Source organism: Hemitrygon akajei, chromosome 7, assembly GCF_048418815.1.
Source record: "Hemitrygon akajei chromosome 7, sHemAka1.3, whole genome shotgun sequence".
NCBI classification, from domain to species: Eukaryota; Metazoa; Chordata; class Chondrichthyes; order Myliobatiformes; family Dasyatidae; genus Hemitrygon; species Hemitrygon akajei.
In genome coordinates, this window is record NC_133130.1 from 5223557 (window position 1) to 5245966 (window position 22410).

The 22410-nt window shown below is 44.2% G+C and overlaps 1 protein-coding gene across 1 annotated transcript in view; it reads left to right on the top strand.

Moving 5' to 3' along the window:
• Positions 1-11068, top strand: part of LOC140729917 (uncharacterized) — a 33024-nt gene extending 21956 nt beyond the window's left edge. Inside the window, 1 exon segment of the mRNA XM_073050087.1 lies at positions 6617-11068. Within this exon segment, the coding sequence (XP_072906188.1) occupies positions 6617-7765 (1149 nt within the window). The 3' untranslated portion in view covers positions 7766-11068.
• Positions 11069-22410: the final 11342 nt, after the last annotated feature.

The following is a 22410-nucleotide window of genomic DNA, read 5'->3' on the forward strand; positions in this document are numbered from 1 at the left end:
CCCTTGTACCTACTTCCAAGTACCTTAAAACCATTTCAGTCTTGGGTAAAAGCTTCTGGCCCTCATCATCATATTCACCTATCAGGTCACCTATCGTCTTCTGTCACTCCAAAGTTGACTCAACCGATTCTCACAAGGCTCCAATCCAAGCAACATCCTTGTAAATCTACTCTGCAGGCTTTCTCTAGAATCCTCATCCTTCCTGTAGTGAGGTGACCGGAATTGAATTGAACACCAAAAGTAGGGTCTAACTAAGACCTTATATAATTGTAAAGTTACCTGACGGCTTTTGATCTCAGACCCATGGCTGATGAAGTCTTTTTTAACAACAGTGTTAACCTGCACAGCAGCTTTGCGTGTACCTTTGACACAGACCCCAAGATCTAGCTGATCATCCACACTGCCACGAGTCCCAATATTAATATTGTATTCTGTCTTCAAATTGAACCTCCAAAATGAAACACTGGTGAGCTCCATCTGCCACCTCTCTGCCCAGATTTGCATCCTATCAATGTGGCACAGTAACGTCTGACAACCATCCTGACTATCCACAACAACCCAACTTCTGTGTCATCAGCAGACATACTTCCCCACCATTTTACTTCCTTATCAAGGTCATTTCTAAAAATTAAAAAGTAGAGAGGTCCCAGAATAGATCCCTATGGAACACTATTGGTCACCGTCCTCCATGAAGAATACGACCATCTACAACCACACTTTGCTTTCCGTGGACGAGCCAATTCTGGGTCCACAAAGCAAGATCTCCTTGGATCCTTGCCTCATTATTTTCTGAATGACCCTCACATGAGGAACCTTGTCAGAAGTCTTACTGAAAGCCATATACTCGACATCCAATGCTGTACATTCATCAGTGTGGTTTGTTACATCCTCAAAGAATTCAATCAGGGTCATGAAGTGTGACCTGCTCTTGACAAAGCCATGCTGACTACCCCTATTCAAATTATATCTCCCCAAATGTTCAGAAGTGCTGCCTCTCAGGATCTTCTCCAACAACTTGTCCACCACTGAAGCAAAATTTGCTGGTCTATAATTTCCTGAGTTACGTCTTAAAAAAACCCCATTTTTCAATTACAGCATGGAAACAGGCCATCTCAGCCCTTCTAGTCCATGCCGAACGCTTACTCTCATCTAGTCCCACCGACCTGCACTCAGCCCATAACCTTCCATTCCTTTCCTGTCCATATACTTATTCAATTTTACTTTAAATGACAATATCGTACCTGCCTCTACCACTTCTACTGGAAGCTCGTTCCACACAACTACCACTCTCTGAGTAAAGAAGTTACCCCTAAACTTTTGCCCCCTAACTCTCAACTCGTGTCCTCTTGTTTGAATCTTCCCTACTCTCAATGGAAAAAGCCGATCCGCATCAACTCCATCTATCCGCCTCATAATTTTAAATACCTCTATCAAGTCCCCACTCAACCTTCTACGCTCCAAAGATTAAAGACCTAACTTGTTCAACCTTTCTCTGTAACTTAGGTGCTGAAACCCAGGTAACATTCTAGTATTTCTCTTCTGTACTCTCTCTGTTTTGTTGACATCTTTCCTATAATTCGGTGACTAGAACTGTACATAATACTCCAAATTTGGCCTTACCAATGCCTTGTACAATTTTAACATTACATCCCAACTCCTATACTCAATGCTCTGATTTATAAAGGCCAGCATACCAAAAGCTTTCTTCACCACCCTATCCACATGAGATTCCACCGTCACGGAACTATGCACCATTATTCCTAGATCACTCTGTTCTACTGTATTCTTCAATGCCCTACCATTTACCATATATGTCCTATTTTGGTTATTCCTACCAAAATGTAGCACCTCACACTTATCAGCATTAAACTCCATCTGCCATTTTTCAGCCCACTCTTCTAACTGGCCTAATTCTCTCTGCAAGCTTTGAAAATCTACTTCATTATCCACAATGCCACCTATCTTAGTATCGTCTGCATACTTACTAATCCAATTTACCACCCCATCATCCAGATCATTAATGTATATGATAAACAACATTAGACCCAGTACAGATCCCTGAGGTACACCACTAGTCACCAGCCTCCAAACTGACAAACAGTTATCTACCACTACCCTCTGGCATCTCCCATCCAGCCACTGTTGAATCCATTTTACTATTTCAATATTAACACCTAAAGATTGAACCTTCCTAACTAACCTTCCATGCAGAACCTTGTCAAAGGCCTTACTGAAGTCCATATAGACAACATCCACTGCTTTACCCTCGTCAACTTTCCTAGTAACTTCTTAAAAAAATTCAATAAGATTTGTCAAACATGATCTTCCATGCACAAATCCATGTTGACTGTTCCTAATCAGACCCTCTCTATCCAGATAATTATATATACCATCTCTAAGAATACTTTCCATTAATTTACCCCCCACTGACGTCAAACTTACAGGCCTATAATTGCTAGGTTTACTCTTAGAACCCTTTTTAAACAATAGAACAACATGAGCAATACGCCAAACCTCCGGCACCATCCCCATTTCTAATGACATTTGAAATATTTCTGTCAGAGCCCCTGCTATTTCTACACTAACTTCCCTCAAGGTCCTAGGCAATATCCTACAGGACCCGGAGATTTATCCAATTTTATATTCCTTAAAAGCACCAGCACTTCCTCCTCTTTAATTGTTATAGTTTCTATAACTTCCCTACTTGTTTCCCTTACCTTACACAATTCAATATCCTTCTCCTTAATGAATACTGAAGAAAAGAAATTGTTCAAAATCTCCCCCATCTCTTTTGGCTCCACACATAGTTGTCCACTCTGATTCTCTAAGGGATCAATTTTATCCTTCACTATCCTTTTGCTATTAATATAGCTGTAGAAACGCTTTGGATTTACTTTCACCTTACTTACCAAAGCAACCTCGTATCTTTTAGCTTTTCTAATTTCTTTCTGAAGATTCTTTTTACATTTTCATGTTGCAACTCTACAAATCTGTGGTGAGACCGCACTTAGAGTATTATGTTCAATTCTGGGCACCTCACTATAGGAAGGATGTGGCAGCTATGGAGAGGGTGCAGAGGAGATTTACCAGGATGTTGCCTGGTTTGGAGAACAAGTCATATAAAGCAAGGTTAGCAGAGGTGGGACTTTCCTCTTTGGAGCGTAGAAGACTGAGAGGGGACTTGATAGAGGTCTACAAGATTATGAGAGGCATAGATAGGCTGCATAGTCAGTACCTGTTTCCCAGGGCACCAATAGCAAATACCAGAGGGCATATGTACAAAATTAAGGGAGGGAAATTTAGGGGAGACATCAGGCGTAAGTTATTTACACAGAGGGTTCCGAGTGCCTGGAAAAACTTGCCAGGGATGGTGGTGGAGGCTAAAACATTAGGGGTATCTAAGAGCCTCTTGGACAGGGACATGGATGAAAGAAAAATTGAGGGTTATAAGGTAATGTGGGTTTAGTACTTTTTAAGGATTATATGGGTCGGCACAACATGGAGGACTGAAGGGCCTGTACTGTGCTGTAGTGTTCTATGGTTCTATTCTTTATATTTCTCGAGCACCTCATTTACACAATGCTGCCTATATTTATTGTAGATCTCTCACTTTTTCCAAACCAAGTTTCCAATATCCCTTGAAAACCATGGCTGTCTCAAACTTTTAACCTTTCCTTTCAACCTAACAGGAACATAAAGATTCTGTACCCTCAAAATTTCTCCTTTAAATGACCTCCATTTCTCTATTACATCCTTCCCATAAAACAAATTGTCCCAAACCACTCCTTCTAAATCTTTTCGCATCTTCTCAAAGTTAGCCTTTCTCCAATCAAAAATCTCAACCTGGGTCCAGTGCTATCCTCCATAATTATATTGAAACTAATGGCATTGTGATCACTGGACCCGAAGTGCTCTCCAACACATACCTCTGACACCTGACCTATCTTATTCCCTAGCAGGTGATCCAACACTGCCCCTTCTCTAGTTGGTACCTCTATGTATTGCTGCAAAAAACTATCCTGCACACATTTTACAAACTCCAAACCATCCAGCCCTTTTACAGTATGGGCTTCCCAGTCTATGTGTGGGAAATTAAAATCTCCCACAATCACAACCCTGTGCTTACTACAAATATCTGCTATCTCTTTACAAATTTGCTCCTCCAATTCTTGCTCCCCATTAGGTGGTCTATAATACACCTCGTTTAAGTGTTACTACACCTTTCCCGTACCTCAATTCCATCCAAGTAGCCTCCCTGGACGAGCCCTCTAATCTATCCTGCCAGAGCACCACTGTGATATTTTCTCTGACAAGCAATGCAACACCTCCTCCTCTTGTCCCTCTGATTCTATCACACCGGAAGCAACGAAATCCAGGAATATTTAGTTGCCAATCACACCCCTTCTGCAACCATGTTTCATTAATAGCTACAACATCGTATTTCCAGGTATCAATCCATTCTCTAAGCTCATCCACCTTTCTTACAATGCTCCTAGCATTAAAATAAATGCATTTAAGAAATTCTCCACCTCTCCCTCTCTGTTTATCTCTAACGATGCAAACAACTTTACTATCTTCTTTTTCTTCCTTCTCCCATACATCTGTTCCTACACTCTGGTTCCCATCCCCCCTCATATCTAGTTTAAATCCACTGGAGCCTTCTAGCAAACCTACCTGCAAGAATATTTGTCCCCTTCCAATTCAGATGTAAACAGACCCGCCAGAACAGGTCCCACTTTCCCTGAAAAACTGCCTAATTATCTATAAATCTGAAGCCCTCCCTCCTGCACCATGTCTTCAGCCACGTGTTGATCTGCGCTATCTTACTATTTCTAAACCCACCTGCACGTGGCACTGGTAGCAAGCCTGAGATTGCTATCCTGGAGGTCCTGTCCTTTAACTTGGTGCCTAAGTGCCTAAACTCACCTTTCAGGACCTCCTCACTCTAACTACCCACATCATTGGTCCCTACATGGACCACGACATCCGGCTGCTCACCCTCCCTCTTGAGAATACTGAGAACTTGATCCGAGGTATCGCAGACCCTGACACCTGGGAGGCAACAGACCATCCGAGATTCTCGATCTCTTCCACAGAACCTCCTATCTGTACCCCTAACTATCGAATCCCCTATCATTACTGCTCTCCTCTTTTCCCTCCTTCCCTTCTGAGCTGAGGGTCCAGATTTGGTGCCAGAGACGCAACCACTGCAACTTTTCCCTGGTAGGTCGTCCCCACCAACAGTATCCAAAACGGTATACTTATTGTTGATGAGAATGGCCACAGGGGTGCTCTGCTCATTCTGTCTAATCCCCTTCCCTCCCCTGACAGTCACCCAGTTACCTGTCTCCTGACTCTTAGGGGTGACTATCTCCCTGTAAATTGCTGTTTATTTCTGCCTCTGCCTCCTGAATGATCCAAAGTTCATCCAGCTCCAGCTCCCTAACATGGTTTGTCAGGGGCTGCAGCTGGATGCACCTTTTGTAGGTGTAGTAACTGGGGAGAATTGTGCTCGCCCTGACCTCCCACATACTGCAAACAGAGCACACAACTGCCCTAACTGCTACCTCCATTACCTACTACTAAGCTAATGAGATTAATTAAAGGAGCTTACCCAGCCTTACCTCACTTGGAGTGAAGCTCGTCCTCAGCCTCTGCTCGCTTTTTAAATTCCCCCTCTGATCTCAGAGGCCGACTTTCATGTGCTTGCACAGTCATGCCCCATTCAAACCTCGCTTCTGCCTGTTCTCGCCGAAGCCTATTGAGCCAAAACCATCCCACTCTGCCTCAGTCCACTCTGACGATGGCCTCTGTACATGGCAGTCTTTTTTTCAAACCTTTGGCGTGCTACCTCACGCACCTGCGCAGTCTAGTCTCTTTTAAAAAAACTCCCTTTCTTGAACAAGAGAACAACGTCTTCCAATCCTTTGGTTCTTCTGCTGTCCTGATTGATAATACAAAAGTCATTGCCAGAGGCTCAGCCATCTTCTCCTTCACTTCCCACAGTAGCGTGGGGTATATCTCAACTTGAGTTGAACTGGGTAACATTGTGATGCCAGAGATCACACTGAAAGAAGATCTTACGTAGACAAGTAAAATTATGAAAGGGATAGATAAGATAGAGGCAGGAAAGTTGTTTTCACAGGTAGGTGAGACTAGATCTAGAGGACATTGCCTCAAGATTTGGGGGGTGTGGGATGGAGATGAGGAGCAACTGTTTTTCCCAGAGAGTGGTGAATCTGTGGATTTCTCTGCCCAGTAATGCAGTGGAGGCAGCCTCAGTAAATGTATTTGAGACAAGGTTGGATAGATTTTTGCATAGCAGAGAAATTAAGGGTTATGGGGAAAAGGCAGGTAGGTGGAAATGAGTCCATGGCCAGATCAGCCATGATCTTATTAAATGACCCTCACATTAGGGAATGGAACAGGCTTGATGGGCCAGATGGCCTACTCCTGCTTCTTATGTTCTCAGAACAGACTAAAATCTCACCTGAAATATTGTCCTTCATCCACTGATCTCTTTTGCAATTATTTTTACAGGTGTACTGAATGTGGGACAGGGTTCACGCAATCATCTCAACTGAATGAACGCCAGTGAGTTCACACTGAGAAGATGCCATTTATCTGCTCAGACTGTGGGAAGGGATTCACTCACTTTTCAACACTACAGAGACACCAGCAAGTTCACACTGGGGAGAGGCCATTCACCTGCTCAGACTGTGGAAAGGGATTCATTCGGTCAAATCACCTACTGACTCACCAGTTTGTTCACACTGGGGAGTGGCCATACTGCTGCTCTGAATGTGGGAAGGGATTCACTCAGTCATCCACCCTTGTGAAGCACTACCAAATTCACACTGGGGAGAGACCATTCACCTGCTCAGACTGTGGTAAGGAATTCACTCAGCCATCTCACCTACTGACACACCGGGTAGTTCACACTGGGCAGTGGCCTTTCACATGCTCTGAATGTGGGAAGAGATTCACTCGGTCATCTCAACTGCAGGAACATCAGCAACTGCACACTGGGACGAGGCCGTTCATCTGTTCTGAGTGTGGGAATGGATTCGCTCAGTCACTTCAACTGAAGGTACATCAGCGAGTTCACACTGGGAAGAAACCATTCACCTGCTCAGATTGTGATAAGGAATTCACGCGGTCATATAACTTGAAAGTTCATCAGCGAATTCACACTGGGGAGAAGCCGTACACATGCTCAGACTGTGGGAAGGAATTCACACGGTCATCTGACTTAAAAATACATCAGCGAGTTCATACTGGGGAGAAACCATTCACCTGCTCAGATTGTAGAAAACAATTTGCACGGTCATCTGACTTGAAAGTGCATCAGCGACTTCATACTGGGGAGAAGCTATTTAGCTGCTCTGAGTGTGGGAAGAGATTCACTCGATCATCTCATCTACTCACACACCAGTTAGTTCACACTGGGGAGAAACCATTCACCTGCTCAATCTGTGGGAAGGAATTCATTCGGTTCTCTGACTGGAAAGTGCATCAGCGAGTTCACACTGGGGAGAAGCCATTCACCTGTTCTGAATGTGGGAAGGGATTCACTCGGTCTTCTCAGCAGAAGGAACATCAGCGAATTCACACTGGGGAGAAACCTTTCAAATGCTCAGACTGTGGAAAGGAATTCACTCGGTCGTTTCAACTGAAAGAACATCAGCGAGTTCACGCTGGGGAGAGGCCTTCCACTCGGCATCCCTGTAAACCCTCCTCTGTCCACTCTGACACATTCAGGTGACAGCTGACCCGAGAAGGACATTGTGGCATGTGGCAGGTTTCACAAAACGCATTCATACTAGCTGATTTTTTTAAAATAACCTCCCGATTTGCGTAGTTATCTTGACTAAACCGCTTCCTCCCTTCCTATCTTTACACCCGTCCCACTAATCTCCCTCCTGGAACATACCTTGCTAGCAAGAAAAGTTCTACACACTCCCATTTACTTCCTCCCTCAGCTCCTTTCTGGATCACAAACAATCCTTCCAGGTGAGGCAACACTGCACCTGCAAATCTGTCAGGTTGATGTGCAGTATCTGATGCTCCCAGTGCAGCCTCCTCTACATCAGTGAGACCCAATGCAGATCAGGAATCCAGTTTGTCAAGTACATTTGCTCTGTCCGCAATAAACAGAATTACCCGGTCACAAACAAGTGAAAATCTGCAGATGCTGGAAATCCAAATAACACACACAAAATCTTTCCAAAGATTTCAAGGTCCTTGGCCCCAATCATCTTATTTTCATGATGTAAAGCCTACCAGGCAAGCCACAGAGCTGTCTGTTTCCACCTGTGCAGCAGACACGCAAGCTCTCCTCCACCACCACTTTCCTGCTTTTTGTTTTGCTTGTCTTCTTTGTTTGAGTTGAGCTCTACTGTCACTTATTCTGTCATCTTGCAGTAAACTGGTGTTGGTCACAATTGTGAATGATTTGGAGGAGAACGTAGGTCGGACAATTAGTGAGGTTATGGATGACACCAAAATTGGTGTGTGGTGAAAGTGAGGGTTGTCTGTGATTGCAATGGGATGGAAACCAACTGGGAAAGTGGGCTAAGGAACAGCAGGTGGAACTTAACTAGGGCAAACAAAACGTAATTGATTTTGGGAAGTTAAATCAGAGCAGAAAATACAGAGTGAATGACAGGGTCCAGTGAGAGTGGCAGAACAGAGGGGCGGAAGGGTGCAAATAGAGGCATCCCTGGAAGTGGTGACACACATAGACATGAGATTGAAGAAGGTGTGGATGGGTTCTTGTGCTGTGTAAATCTGTGGCTGTCAGTGAAAATGGTTGCGTCATTGTCCAGTTGTAAGCCAGTGAATTTACTTCCTCTTTCTTCTCTTAGAGAGACAAGAGTACTGGAAACCATGCCATCTGGGTGAGCACAGGGAAATGCAGCATTTCACTGTACGAGCCAGCAGTGAAGCTGTGACTGACCAGTCCACAGTACAAGCCCCAGGCAGCTGGTGGTATTGTAAAGGACAAATGGCTACAGCAATTAATCAACACTACTAAGGAAGTCCATTAAATTGCAGACCATAATGTGGGAGAGAAAGTACAGCAACGTAAAGCTGATTCTGACATGCGAACGAAACCTCGTGAGTTGCAAAGAGGACAGAAGGTTATGATCTCAGTACATCAGCCGGGGCCTGTTACATCTCCGAGATGTGCAGAGCCATATCATGCCAGGAACAGAGCCAGTCCATCAGTCTATCAAATCCAGACTGCTCCAGATAGTTTAGTTTGGCAGCATATGAATCCACTTGTAGATAGTGACTGTTCTTTGGAAGCTGAGGTCCATAGGTACATTGTCAATGGGATGCTCTGGATGGAGATGATGATACTCTTAGATTTATCTTTCAGGCAATGTTGAAGGTGAGGATGAAGGAGCAGTTGACCCCTCAGTCGGTTGGGCGCAAACACCTGCAGTTTGCACCCAGAGCTGAAGGGTAGTTCACTTCATACGCAGCATCAAGAAGGGTGGGTTAAGGAAAGGCAATCTTTGCAATCGCCTGAGCCAAGGCAGACACAATGGAGGAGAGAAACAGATATGTTCAATACCAAATGTTCTGGGAATGAAGCATGCAATAGAGGAGTTGAATTTTGAGGAGGTATCAGGTAATCAGATAAGTACAGAAATTGCTCTTGATGGTTTTACTTACAGATATTCGGAAATAACTGATGTTGGAATAGTACTGATGAGTGTCCTCATAATGGTCGAATGCTCGAATGAAGGTTATACGTTTTCCAATAAAGTGTATTATTTCCCAATTGTATATTCATTATTCATCTGAACTGATGCAAGTGTAGTGGTAGTTAGCAGTGTCGTTCCTCTGCCACTCAGTTAGCCGCTCCCACATGGGAGGATTTCCACACTGTACAAGCAGGGTTGTCAATAAAGACTTGTTGAGTATCCTGCATGAGTGTCCTAGTGTGCTCTGCACTTTCCCTCAATAAAATGCACAACATGGTGTCAGAAGTGGTTCAACAATGCAAAATCAATCAGTTGAAGAACAGACCTCCAGTGGACAAATGCTGGTGTGTTCTCAGCATCCCAGTTCCAGTGGACTTCCCTGAGTTACAACAGAAAATTTATTTCAGATTTGAAACTCTTTTTGACAGTATTTCAGGAGGTGTATCATTGTGCAGTTTGTTATATCAAATAAAAGTGCATTTTCTAAATGGAGGGGAATTTCAATCATCTGAGTTGCAAAGACACTTGGAAGCCCTTATGTTGGATTCACTGGAGGTTAATTTGCAGGCTGAGTTGTTGGCAAGGAAAGCAAATACTATGTATGCATTCACTTCAAGAGGACTAGAATATACACACAAAGATGTATTGTTGAATCTTTATGAAGCACAGGCAAGGCCTCATTTGGAGTATTGGGTGATGGGCAAATTGCAGTGGGTCCAGGTGTTTCCTGAAGCAGGAGCTGATTTCAGCCATAACCCAACTCTCAAATCACCTAAGATAAGAGTGCTAGTGAACAATAGTCATTAAGGCAGTTCACCCTGCTCTTATACACTGGTATAATTGTAACCCTTTTGAATCAGGTGGGAACTTCTGACCGTGGCAATAAGATTGAAAATGGGGTTTAATACCCCCACTAATTGGTTAGCTCTGGTTTTCAGGGTGTTACCTTTGTAGGAAATAATGGTCTGCAAACCCTGCCAGAATTGACATGCATTCGATGTCGCCTGAAACCTTGCTTGGAATTATTTCTTAGCTCTTGAAGTAGCCCTCTGCAAGTCATGCCTTGTTTACTTGTACAGACCTGGGTGGCCAGACTTAAATTAAAGAGGAGGAAGTACTGGAGCTTTTAAGGAATATAAAAGTGGATAACTCTCCAATTCCTGACAGGATATTCCCTACGACCTTGAGGGAAGTTAGTGTAGAAATAGCAGGGGCTCTGACAGAAATATTTCAAATGTCATTAGAAATGGGAATGGTGCTGGAGGACTGGCATATTGCTCATGTGGTTCCATTGTTTAAAAAGGGTTCTAAGAGTAAACTTAGCAATTATAGGCCTGTCAGTTTGACGTCAGTGGGGAGTAAATTAATGGAAAGTATTCTTAGAGATGGTATATAGGCAGGGTCTCATTAGGAGCAGTCAACATGGATTTGTATGTGGAAGGTCATGTTTGACAAATCTTATTGAATTTTTTGAAGAGGTTACGAGGAAAGTTGACGAGGGTAAAGCAGTGGATGTTGTCTATATGAACTTCAGTAGGGCCTTTGACAAGGTTCCACACGGATGGTTAGTTAGGAAGGTTCAATCGTTAGGTATTAATATCGAAGTAGTGAAATGGATTCAACAGTGGCTGGATGGGAGATGCCAGAGAGTAGTGGTGGATAACTGTTTGTCCGGTTGGAGGCCAGTAACTAGTGGTGTGCTTCAGGGATCTGTACTGACTCCAATGTTGTTTGTCATATACATTAATGATCTGGATGATGGGGTGGTAAATTGGATTAGTAAGTATGCAGATGATACTAAGGTAGGTGGCATTGTGGATAATGAAGTAGGTTTTCAAAGCTTGCAGAGAGATATAGGCCAGTCAGAAGAGTGGGCTAAACGATGGCAGATGGAGTTTAATGCTGTTAAGTGTGAGTTGCTACATTTTGGTAGGAATAATCCAAATAGGACATATATGGTAAATGGTAGGGCATTGAAGAATGCAGTAGAACAGAGTGATCTAGGAATAATGGTGCATAGTTCCCTGAAGGTGGAATCTCATATGGATAGGGTGGTGAAGAAAGCTTTTGGTATGTTCACCTTTATAAATCAGAGCATTGAGTATAGGAGTTGGGATGTAAAGTTAAAATTGTACAAGGCATTGGTAAGGCCGAATTTGGAGTATTGTGTACAGTTCTGGTCACCGAATTATAGGAAAGATGTCAACAAAATAGAGAGAGTACAGAGAAGATTTACTAAAATGTTACCTGGGTTTCAGCACCTAAGTTACAGAGAAAGGTTGAATAAGTTAGGTATTTATTCTTTGGTGCGTCGAAGGTTGAGGATGGACTTGGTAGAGGTATTTAAAATTATGAGGGGGATAGATAGAGTTGACGTGGATAGGCTTTTTCCATTAAGAGTAGGGGAGATTCAAGCAAGAGGACATGAGTTGAGAGTTAGGGGTCAAAAGTTTAAGGGTAACACAAGGGGGAATTTCTTTACTCAGAGAGTGGTAGCTGTGTGGAACGAACTTCCAGTAGAAGTGGCAGAGGCAGGTTCGGTATTGTCATTTAAAGTAAAATTGGATAGGTATATGGACAGGAAAGGAATGGCGGGTTATGGGCTGAGTGCGGGTCAGTGGGACTAGGTGAGAGTAAGCGTTCGGCATGGACTAAAAGGGCCAAGATGGCCTGTTTCCATTCACGTCTTAATAAGCTGGTAAGGAAGGCGGGCTCTGTCGTGGGCACAGAACTGGAGAGTATCACATCGGTAGCAGAGCAAAGGGCGCTGAGTAGGCTACGGTCAATCATGGAAAACCCTGAACATCCACTGCATAGCACCATCCAGAGACAGAGAAGCAGCTTCAGCGGCAGGTTGCTATCGATGCAATGCTCCTCAGATAGGATGAAGAGATCATTACTCCCCAGTGCCATTCGGCTTTACAATTCAACTGCCAGGGGAAAGATATGTTAAAGGGCCGGGGTTATGACTGAGCTTAAGTTACCATTCAATGTATTTTAGTAAACTATTTAAGAACTTTTTAAAAGCTATTTATTAATGCTTTTTTTGAGAGGGTGATTTTAGATGCATATCATATTTATACTGAGTTAAGTATTGTATGTAATTAGTTTTTGATACAATAAGTGTATGGGACATTGGAAAAATGTTGAATTTCCCCATGGGGATGAATAAAGTATCTATCTATCTATCTATATGGTTATAAAGTAATATAAAACAAGATAAGGCAAACAGGTTAGCAGAGTGTATGTATATATAGGTGAGTAAATAAGGTTCCCAAGCTTCTCCCAGTTCAGATGATTAGATGATACAGTCTTACAATGGTATGGTAAGAAGTCAGTTCAGTTCTAGAATTTGAATTGAGTAGAGTTGGAATGAGAGAGAGAGTTGTTTTGTCTTCCTAGTGGCAATGCTGTCGAATCTTCCACGTCGTTCTCCTCCTCCCGAAACTTATTAAAGTCATCGACTGTAACAACAAAAAGGAGACCCTCTTTTGTGGTGAAGTTATCAACCCAGGCGAGGGTTGGACACACTAATAACTTCGCACCGGTAACCCCTTTTCCACACTGCGAGAGCCACTGATCGATCTTCCAAAAACCCACTTTACTTTGGGCACAACAAAGCTCAACCAGTGTCAGTGTTTTCTTTGGTTTCTGTCGTGTCTCGTGTGTCTAATTACAAAGTCAGCTGACCTTGTCCATCATATAGTTCCGACTTTCAGTTTGCAAGGCAACTCACAGACTTTCTGTTGCATCCCCTCTCCTTGGAATAGCACACACGCTGTCCACTCCCTCTCTCTTTTTAAAGGAACAGTCTACTTTGAATAATCCTTCAGATCTTGTCACAATTGTGAGTAAAGGTGATGAGCAGAGCATAGATCAGTACATGGAACTATGATGCTATAGTCATTACTGAGCATAGATCAGTACATGGAATTACAATGCTGTAGTCATTACTAGAGGGGCAGGACTGGGTGATTAACGTACCAGATTTTAGATATTTTAGAAAAGTCAGAGAAGGAGGTAAAAGAGGGGATAGAGTTGCACTACTAATCAGGGATAATATCACAACTGCACTTCTTGGAGACATAATGGAGCGGTCAGACACTGAGTCCATTGGACAGAACTCCGGAATAGGAAGGGTGCAATCACACTAGCAGAGGATTATGATACCCTCAGGTGACTTGGGCCCAAGCACTGGACTGAGACTCCCTCAATGCTTCCTCTTGTGTCCACTGGCAGTGACCCTCTCCACCTGCACCACCTTGCGTGAGCAAGACAGGACCAGGACTTGGGAAGTTGGTGCTTGACAGAGTCTTGGAGGTGAATGGAATGGATAGATGGCCTTGAGAGGATTAATGGAGGGCCTTCCGAGCCCTCAGTTCCAGACTCAGATACCCCTTGTGTTCAGTACATCAGTCAAAATCACATGGCCAACTCAAGCAGGGACTCCCGGGAAGCTTCCCTGGGGTGAACCAGCAGGGAGGGAGGTTTGAATGGGAATTACTAGGAATAGGGATGAGAGTGCCTATCCAGCTCTGAGCTCATGATGACCGGCTTCGAGTTCAACCCTTGCCATGAACACCTGCCACTCAGTCGAGCTGCTGCTGGAGCCGATGTACTCTCTATGGCTATGCCAGCTGCATGAACAAAGATAGCCCCATAGGAATTGTGGAGAGGGTTTGCGGCTATGTCCACATTGGAGAATGGGGGGGGGGGGGGCACATAAAAGGCCATTTGAGATCTGAGACTGCCCTCCGCAAAGTTTAGCCCACCCACAAGAGGGATGCCCCTGAAAGGCATGGAGTCCAAACGGATGGTTCCCCAAAACGAGCCAGTGCCAACTGGAGACCAGAGTCCTGGGGCTGGGTTAGTGCCACCAGAGAGCATGACGTGTGCCCCCATTGAATGACACACCAACTGCATCTGTCGGCGATTGGGGGAACCAGTCATATTCTGGTACGGATGGACAGAGCCTGCTGGTGTCAGACAAGGATTCTTCCTCTATTCTGGGAGGTCTCGGTACCAGTGTGTACTGGGCTTACCATGCGATATGGCCTATCAGTGACTGGGTCCTGTCCAGAGCCGGTACAGTAACTCTCAGCTGGTCCACCCATGGAAAACCCACTGGTCAGACCAAACAACTTCAGACAGAACTGCTCCGGAAGACAAACACCCACCGGCACACAGAAATGGCATAGGAGGGTCAGTTCGATTGCAGCTGGGATCTACTGTCCCGGGCTGGAGTTCCAGACTGGGCACTCATGGCTTCATCATGGGCTCATACAATGAAAGCATGCGATTCTCGGCGCTCATCCAGATGGTACCATTTCCGGCATTCTTGTCCCCCTGAAATTCATTGGCTTACAACCGGACAATGATGTCTGTTAATGATTTGGAGGATGTTGTAATGTGAATATTATTAAAAGTAAGTTAATACTAATCGGGAAGCTTTTGGTAACAAGAGGCGGGTTCTGGGGTTGGCGGGGTTCTTACTTCCGCTCTTTTTACTCCCAGTATGCATTGTATATAGTTCCTCCACCCATGCCGCACGAACTACCTGGAAGCCTCTGTATTGTAAATATTATTTGCCATCCCAGATAAAGATGTTCTTTTGGCCATAAAATTGTCGAGCGGTCTTTTGTAAGGTAGAAGTTACCACATATTTTTGGCAACAAGGTGAACTGGTTTTGTTGACGTGTCGGCCTGTTTCAAACATGAGCTGTGCGGGGACGAGCAGCCTCGCGTTCAGATGGCTATGTTCGGGTCTATCGGTGAATTCACGGAGCGAACCGAGGAGTAGCCGAAGTATGAGGAAAGGTTCAGACACTTTTTCTGTGCTAATGGCATTACTGAGGAGGCTAAGAAGAGCTCTATTCTAGTGTGTGTGGGGCAAAGACTTACAAGTTGATAAGGAACTTAGTCACGCCTCGGAAACCGGGAGAAATTCCATATGATGAACTGGTCAAGCTTGTGGGGAACCACCATAATCCAAAACCTTCGGTGATAGTCCAACGGTTCAAGTTTCACAGCCATGTCCGGAAGCCAGGTCAGTCTGTGGCCGAGCTTTGGCAGCTGTTGGAGCATTGCGATTTTGGAGCCGTGTTGGATATATATAGGTACCAATGACATAGGTAGGAAAAGGGAAGAGGTCCTGAAGGGAGAATATAGGGAGGTAGGAAGGAAGTTGAGAAGAAGGACTGCAAAGATAGCAATCTCGGGATTACTGCCTGTGCCACGTGGTAGTGAGAGTAGGAATGGAATGAGGTGGAGGATAAATGCATGGCTGAGGGATTGGAGCAGCGGGCAGGGAATCAAGTTTCTGGATCATTGGGACCTCTTTTGGGGCAGGTGTGACCTGTACAAAAAGGACGGGTTACACTTGAATCCTAGGGGGACCAATATCCTGGCGGGGAGATTTGCGAAGGCTACTGGGGAGACTTTAAACTAGAATGGTTGGGGGTGGGAATCAATTTGAAGAGACTAGGGGAGAGGAGGTTAGTTCACAAATAGAGAAAGCTAGTAGACAGTGTGTGAGGGAGGATAGGCAGGTGATAGAGAAGGGGAGTGCTCAGACCCGAAGATGTAGGGGAGAAGGAAGAAATAGATAATAAAGTTGCTTGCACCGTTAGGGATAAACAGAGAGGAAGAGGTGGAGAGCTTATCAAGTGCATCTATTTTAATGCTAGGAGCATTGTAAGAAAGGTGGATGAGCTTAGAGCATGGATTGATACCTGGAAATATGATGTTGTAGCTATTAGCGAAACATGGTTGCAGGAGGGGCGTGATTGGCAACTAAATATTCCTGGATTTCGTTGTTTCAGGTATGATAGAATTGGAGGGGCAAGAGGGGGAGGTGTTGCATTGCTTGTCCGAGAAAATATTACAGCAGTGCTTTGGCAGGATAGATTAGAGGACTCATCTAGGGGGGTTATTTGGGTAGAATTGAGGAATGGGAAATAAGTAGTAACACTTATAGGAGTATATTATAGACCACCTAATGTAGAGCGAGAATTGAAGGAACACATTTGTAAGGAGATAGCAGATATTTGTAGTAAGCACAAGGTTGTGAATATGGGAGATTTTAATTTTCCACACAAAGACTGGAAAGCCCATTCTGTAAAAGGGCTGGATGGTTTGGAATTTGTAAAATGTGTGCAAGATAGTTTTTTGCAGCAATACATAGTGGTACCAACTAGAGTAGGGGCAGTGCTGGATCTCCTGTTAGGGAATCAGATAGGTCAGGTGATGGAGGTATGTGTTGGGGAGCACTTCAGGTCCAGTGATCACAATACCATTAGTTTTTAATATAATTATGGAGAAGGATAGGACTGGACCCAGGTTGAGATTTTTGATTGGAGAAAGGCCAATTTTGAGGAGATGCGAAAGGATTTAGGAGGAGTGGATTGGGACAATTTGTTTTATGGGAAGGATGTAATAGAGAAATGGTGGTCATTTAAAGGTGAAATTTTGAGTGTGCAGAATCTTTATGTTCCTGTTAGGTTGAAAGGAGAGGTTAGAAGTTTGAGAGAGCCATGGTTTTCAAGAGATATTGGAAACTTGGTTCGGAAAAAGAGAGAGATCTACAATAAATATAGGTAGCATGGAGTAAATGAGGTGCTCGAGGAATATAAAGAACATAAAAAGAATCTTAAAAAGAAATTAATAAAGCTAAAAGAAGATAGGAGGTTGCTTTGGCAAGTAAGGTGAAAATAAATCCAAAGGGTTTCTACAGTTATATTAATAGCAAAAGGATAGTGAGGAATAAAATTGGTCCCTTAGAGAATCAGAGTGGACAGCTATGTGTGGAGCCAAAAGAGATGGGGGAGATTTTGAACAATTTCTTTTCATCAGTATTCACTAAGGAGAAGGATATTGAATTGTGTAAGGTAAGGGAGCAAGTAGGGTAGTTATGGAAACTATGATGATTAAAGAAGAGGAAGTACTAGAGCTTTTAAAGAAAATAAAAGTGGATAACTCTCTGGATTCTGACAGGATATTCCCTAGGACCTTGAGGGAAGTTTGTGTAGAAATAGCAGGGGCTCTGACAGAAATATTTCAAATGTCATTAGAAACGGGGATGGTGCTGGAGGATTGGCGTATTGCTCATGTGGTTTCATTGTTTAAAAAGGGTTTTAAGAGTAAACCTAGCAATTATAGGCCTGTAAGTTTGACGTCAGTGGTGGGTAAATTAATGGAAAGTATTCTTAGAGATGGTATATAGGCAGGGTCTCATTAGGAGCAGTCAACATGGATTTGTATGTGGAAGGTCATGTTTGACAAATCTTATTGAATTTTTTGAAGAGGTTACGAGGAAAGTTGACGAGGGTAAAGCAGTGGATGTTGTCTATATGAACTTCAGTAGGGCCTTTGACAAGGTTCCACACGGATGGTTAGTTAGGAAGGTTCAATCGTTAGGTATTAATATCGAAGTAGTGAAATGGATTCAACAGTGGCTGGATGGGAGATGCCAGAGAGTAGTGGTGGATAACTGTTTGTCCGGTTGGAGGCCAGTAACTAGTGGTGTGCTTCAGGGATCTGTACTGGGTCCAATGTTGTTTGTCATATACATTAATGATCTGGATGATGGTGTGGTAAATTGGATCAGTAAGTATGCAGATTATACTAAGATAGGTGGCATTGTGGATAATGAAGTATGTTTTCAAAGCTTGCAGAGAGATTTAGGCCAGTTAGGAGACTGGGCTGAAAGATGGCAGATGGAGTTTAATGCTGATAAGTGTGAGGTGCTAGTTTGGTAGAAATAATCAAAATAGGACATAAATGGTAAATGGCAGGACATTAAGGAATGCAGTAGAACAGAGTGATCTAGGAATAATGGTGCATAGTTCCCTGAAGCTGGAACTATGGATAGGGTTCCTGTGGATAGGGTGGTGAAGAAAGTTTTTGGTATGCTGGTCTTTATAAATCACAGCATCGAGTATAGGAGTTGGGACGTAATGTTAAAATTGTACAAGGCATTGGTAAGGCCGAATTTGGAGTACTGTGTACAGTTCTGGTCACTGAATTATAGGAAAGATGTCAACAAATTAGAGAGAGTACAGAGGAGATTTACTAGAATGTTACCTGGGTTTCAGCACCTAAGTTACAGTGAAAGGTTGAACAAGTTAGGTCTTTATTCTTTGGAGTGTAGAAGGCTGAGGGTGAACTTGATAGAGGTATTTAAAATTATGAGGGGGAAAGATGGAGTTGATGTGGATAGGCGTTTTCCATTAAGAGTAGGGGAGATTCAAACAAGAGGACATGAGTTGAGAGTTAGGGGGCAAAAGTTTAGGGGTAACACGAGGGGGAACTTCTTTCCTCAGAGAGTGGTAGTTGTGTAGAACGAGCTTCCAGTAGAAGTGGTAGAGGCAGGTTCGATTTTGTCATTTAAAAAAAATTGGATAGGTATAAGGACAGGGAAGGAATGGAGGGTTATGGGCTGAGTGCAGATAGGTGGGACCAGGTGAGATTAAGCGTTCGGCATGGACTAGAAGGGCCAAGATGGTCTGTTTCCGTGCTGTAATTGTTATATGGTTATATGGATGACATGCTCCGTGCTAGACTAGTATGCGGCATTAATAATGATGCCACACAACGCTGTTTGTTGGGGGAAACCCCATCGTTGACTTTCAAGAAAGCCCTTGAGATTGCCCAAGGTATGGAGATGGCTGCTAATAATGCCAAGGATATCTAGAAAGGACATGGGGGGGGGGGGGTCACAGATGGCAGCAGTGCTCCAAGTCAGGAGTGAAACTGGTAAACAGGCAAAGCGGGTGTGATGTTTTTGGTGTGAGGGGACGCACTATGCAAATGTTTGCAAATTCAAAGATACTGTCTGCCATGTTTGTAGCAAAAAGGGACATTTAGCTAAAAAGTACAAGAGTTTAAAGAGTAAGGTTAAGCCTGGGCAGGGGAAAGCTCAACAGACTCAGGCAGCCACACACCACCTGGAAGAAGCAGATGACGAAGCAGCGTGTGCCTACAACATGTTTGGGGTGGAAACAGATGAGGAGCCACCTGAACCATATTATGCCACAGTTATTGTCAGGGGAAAGGACTTTAAGTTTGAGATTGATTCAGGGGCTCCTGCAATGGTCATTAGTGAGGAGACCTACAGGAAGACATGGGGGTCCAACCTGCCTCTCATCAGACTGTCTAAGCTCAAACTCAGGACCTATACGGGGCAGCCCATACCTCACTTAGGGGTGTTATATGTGGATATTTCAGCTGGGGGTCAGAAGGCTGAAGCTAGGCTGGTGATAGCTAAGGGCAGTGGGCCCAGTCGTTCGGGCCATGATTGGCTTCGCAAAATCCAGCTCAACTGGCATGAAATTAAGTATGCACACACAACGGAGGACATTCTGCATCGGTATAGTGACGTTTTCAGGGATGAGCTGGGCACACTGAAGGGCGTGACTGAAAGAGAGCAGTTTGTGGAAGTCGGTCATTTTCTTCAGCAGTTTAATGGGGGCACGACTGCGCAAGCGCGTGTAAGTCGGACCGTGAGGCAGCGGGAGTATTTAAAGAGAGCAGTTAGACGAGGCGGGTGACAGAGTAGAGGGAGACAGAGTAGGAAGGCTTTGTCTCCAGAGGCTTCGGCAAGCAGAGGCTGAGGACGAGCTTCACTCTAAGTGAGGTAAGGCCGGGTAAGTTCCTTTAAAGGGAGAACGTTTCAAAAGTTGAGGCAATGTATTGGGTAGGTCATGTCAGCTGAGATTGGCCCTGTGGTTTGTTCATCCTGCAGCATGTGGGAAATCAGGGATACTTCCGGTGTCCCTGACAACCATGTGTGCAGAAAGTGTGTCCAGTTGCAGCTTCTGGCAGACCGCATTGAGCGGCTGGAGCTGCGATTGGATTCATACTGGAGAATCCGCGATGCTGGGAAAGTTGTGAATAGCACATTCAGTGAGTTGGCCACACCGCAGATAAAGGCTACACAGGCAGAAAGGGAACGGGTGGCCACTAGACAGCATAGCAGTAGGCAGGTAGTGCAGGAGTCCCCTGAGGTCATCTCCCTCCTAAACAGATATACTGTTTTGGATACTGTTGGGGGAGATGTTTCATCAGGGGAAGGCAGCAGCAGCCAAGTTCATGGCACCATGGGTGGCTCTGTGGCACAGCAGGGAAGGAAAAGGAGTGGGAGAGCTATAGTGATAGGGGATTCGATTGTAAGGGGAATAGATAGGCATTTCTGCGGCCACAAACGAGACTCCAAGATGTTATGTTGCCTCCCTGGTGCAAGGGTCAAGGATGTCTCTGAGCGGCTGCAGGACATTCTGGAGTGGGAGGGTGAACAGCCAGTGGTTGTGGTGCACGTAGCTACCAACAATATAGGTAAGTAATGGGATGAGGTCCTACAAGGTGAATTTAGGGAGTCAGGAGATAAACTAAAAAGTAGGACCACAAAGGTAATAATCTCTGGATTACTACCAGTGCCACATGCTAGTCAGAGTAGAAATAGGAGGATATTTCAGATGAATATGTGGCTTGAAAAATGGTGCAAGGGGGAGGGATTCAAATTTCTGGTGCATTGGAACCAGTTCTGGGAAGGTGGGACCGGTACAAACAGGACGATCTGCACCTGGGCTGGACTGGATCCAACGTCCTAGGGTGAGCGTTTGCTACTGCTGTTCAGGAGGATTTAAACTAATGTGGCAGAGGGATGGGAACAAGTGCAGAGAGACAGAGGGATGTAAAATGAGGGTAGAAGCAAAAAGTAGTAAGGTGAAGAGTAAAAGTGGCAGACAGGCAAATCCAGGGCAAAAATCAAAAAGGGACACTTTTCAACATAATTATATAAGGCTAAGAGTGTTGAAAAACAAGCCTGAAGGCTTTGTGTGTCAATGCAAGGAGCATTCATAACAAGGTGGATGAATTGAATGTGCAGATAGTTATGAATGAATATGATATAGCTGGGATCACAGAGACATGGCTCCAGGGTGACCAAGGATGGGAACTCAACATCCAGGGATATTCAATATTCAGGAGGGATATACAGGAAAGAAAAGGAGGTGGGGTAGTGTTGCTGGTTAGAGAGGAGATTAACGCAATAGAAAGGAAGGACGTTAGCCTGAAGGATGTGGAATCGATATGGGTAGAGTTGCATAACACTAAGAGGCAGAAAACGCTGGTGGGAGTTGTGTACAGGCCACCTAACAGAGGTTGGGGATGGCATTAAACAGGAAATTAGAAATGCGTGCAATAAAAGAACAGTAGTTATAATGGGTGACTTCAATCTACATATAGATTGGGTGAACCAAATTTGTAAGGGTGCTGAGGAAGAGGATTTCTTGGAATATATGCAGGATGGTTTTCTGAACCAACATGTCGAGGAACCAACTAGAGAGCAGGCCATTCTAGACTGGGTATTGAGCAATGAGGAAGGGTTAGTTAGCAATCATGTCGTGCGAGGCCCCTTGGGTAAGAGTGACCATAATATGGTGGAATTATTCATTAAGATGGAGAGTGACATAGTTAATTCAGAAACAAAGGTTCTGAACTTAAAGAAGGGTAACTTTGAAGGTATGAGACGTGAATTAGCTAAGTTAGACTGGCAAATGATACTTAAAGGGTTGATGGTGGATATGCAATGGCAAGCATTTAAAGATCACATGGATGAACTACAATTGTTCATCTCAGTTTGGCAAAAGAATAAACCAGGGAAGGTAGTGCACCCGTGGCTGACAAGGGAAATTAG